We start from the raw sequence: 2,495 nt of genomic DNA, 5'->3' as shown, positions 1-2,495 counted from the left end.
TAGGTCAGACAGTTTGTGAAAAAACTATCAATCCTTCACTAGATTCACCAAAATCTTCATTTCTTTCTTTTCGATTATGCACAGTTTCGATCTTATCAATATACAAAGACCAATTGTTAATACATTCTTTGAGAATGTAAGCCTCTGTAATCGAACCTTCTGGTCGAGCTTGGTTGGAAACGTATCTTTTCAATTTTCCAAGGTACCTACGAGGAAAAAATATGCACATTATGTGATTTTATACCACATAGGAAAGATGTAATTGATGGATGTATCAAATGATCTAATTACCTTTCAATTGGGTACATCCACCGATATTGTACCGGGCCTCCTAGAATTGCTTCTCGAGGCAAGTGAACAGCAAGGTGGACCATAACATCAAAGAATGCTGGAGGAAAGAACCTCTCAAGCTTGCATGGTATAAGAACTATACGTTCTTCTAGTTTCTCCAATTCACTTCTCTTTAGGGTCCTTGAGCATAAGTCTTGGAAGAAGCTGCCTAACTCAAACAATACAAGACTAATGTCTATATGTGCAAATCCTCGCAACCCAATTGGAAGAATTCGTTGTAGTAGCACATGACAATCGTGGCTTTTCAAACCAGATAATCTACCATTTTTTGCATTCACTGACCTTGATATGTTGGCTACATAACCGTCTGGATACTTGACTGATTTCAAAAAGTCATAAAAACCATCCCTTTCATTTGGGCTTAATGAAAAGAAAGCCCAAGGCTTGTCATATGATCCATCAGGATGTTGTTTCAAATGCAACGTGTGCCTAAAGTTCATATTTTGCAAGTCTATTCGTGTCTTGTCAGTGTCCTTGCTTTTCTCCTCAATGCCCAACAAAGTACCATAAGTACTTTCACTAATGTTCTTCTCCACATGCATGACATCAATGTTGTGCTTAAGCTTCTTATTTTTCCAGTATGGAAGCTTGTACAAAATACTTACCTTTGACCAATTTGGCTCCCCAATGAGTTGTCTCTTCTTGTTACTTGGATGTTTTCCTAAAATTATATTTGGCATTCTATCTAGCTATTCTTGTATCTTTCCCACTTGTAACTCTAAAGATCTCTTCCGTTTCTCCGATAAACCATTATGCAACTGACTCTGTCTCCAACGATGTTCCATAGGCAAATAAGCTCGATGGTTAATGAATCCAATTTTACTTTCCAAAGCTTTTGAATATGGTTCATCGTTGCAAGTGTAACAAGAATGATAACCCTTTGTCCTCCACCCAGACACATTACCAAATCCAGGATAGTCATGTATTGTCCACAACAAAGTTGCACGCATCTAAAAATGCTCTTTTCTATAAGCATCATAAGTTTCTACACCTTCTTCCCATAACTCCTTCAACTCATCAACCAATGGTTTTAAGTAAATATCAATCTCATTTCCCGGTTGATGAGGACCAAGAATAAGCAATGACAACATAAAATATGGCTCCTTCATAACCAACCAAGGCGGTAGGTTATAGGGGATAAGTATGACAGGCCACATACTATAGCTGTTGTTCATATTCCTAAAAGGGTTAAATCCATCTGTAGCCAACCCCAACCTTACATTGCGAGGTTCAAGGGCAAAATCAGGATGTTGCAAATCAAACTCCTTCCACTCCTCACTATCAGTAGGATGCCTCATTATCCCATCGTCCACGCGTTTGTCTATATACCATCTCATGTCCTTAGCTCTTTGGCCTGAAATGTACAACTTCCTCAGTCTCGGGGTCAACGGGAAGTAACGTAATACCTTATGAGGAATCTTCTTACCTTGGGCACGTGTATCCTTGTACCTAGGCGCCTCACACACCAGACATTTATCAAGGTTTTCATTTTCCTTCCAAAATAGTGCACAATTATTTTTGCATGCATCTATATGCTCGTATGACATGCCCAAGTCACGTAATATCTTTTTTGCTTCATAAGTTGACCTTGGAACCAAGTTACCTTTCGGTAAAACTTTTGTCAGCAATTCTAGCATCGTATCAAGTCCCTTATTACTCAAGTTGGTCATTACCTTTACATTCAACATCTCAATAACAAACTTCAAGATACTATAACAAGTGCAACCCGGATACAACTCACGTTTTGCATCTTCCTCAAGTTTGTCAAAATTACGCACTTCCTCATCTTCGATTGCATTTCTTGGTTCCCCTCTAATTCGGTCACCTACCAAGGCATCGATACCATCCATATGATCACCATCCGACATTTCATTATCATGAATGTTCTTGTTTAATACACGTGGTTCTCCATGATTATACCAATTAATGTAAGATTGCATAATCCCACGATGAAGTAAATGTATACGCACAGTTTGAAGAGATTGTCGATAGCAATTCACACAGTGAATACACGGGCACATAATATTACCATTACAGTCCACAACCGCCCTTGCAAAATTAAGAAATGCATTGACCCCTTCAATATATGGACGACTTAATCTGCCATTCGGTGTCTTACCAATTGTCATCCAACTTTTATCCAT

The 2,495-nt window shown here is 38.6% G+C and overlaps 1 protein-coding gene across 1 annotated transcript; it reads right to left on the bottom strand.

Annotated features, from left to right (window-relative positions):
- Positions 1–1,301: 1,301 nt before the first annotated feature.
- LOC142628699 (uncharacterized) lies at positions 1,302–2,495 on the bottom strand. The gene has a single exon (XM_075802744.1). The coding sequence runs from the start codon at positions 2,493–2,495 to the stop codon at positions 1,302–1,304; it is 1,194 nt and encodes a 397-aa protein (XP_075658859.1).

The sequence above is a fragment of the Castanea sativa genome, chromosome 3, assembly GCF_040712315.1.
Source record: "Castanea sativa cultivar Marrone di Chiusa Pesio chromosome 3, ASM4071231v1".
Classification (NCBI taxonomy): Eukaryota; Viridiplantae; Streptophyta; class Magnoliopsida; order Fagales; family Fagaceae; genus Castanea; species Castanea sativa.
The sequence above is the reverse complement of the archived record's forward strand: the minus strand, read 5'-3'. Positions and strand labels throughout refer to the sequence as shown.

Bases quoted from the DNA above. Each gene is read 5' to 3' on its own strand.
- LOC142628699 (XM_075802744.1), bottom strand. From the start codon at position 2,495: ATGGATAAAAGTTGGATGACAATTGGTAAGACACCGAATGGCAGATTA.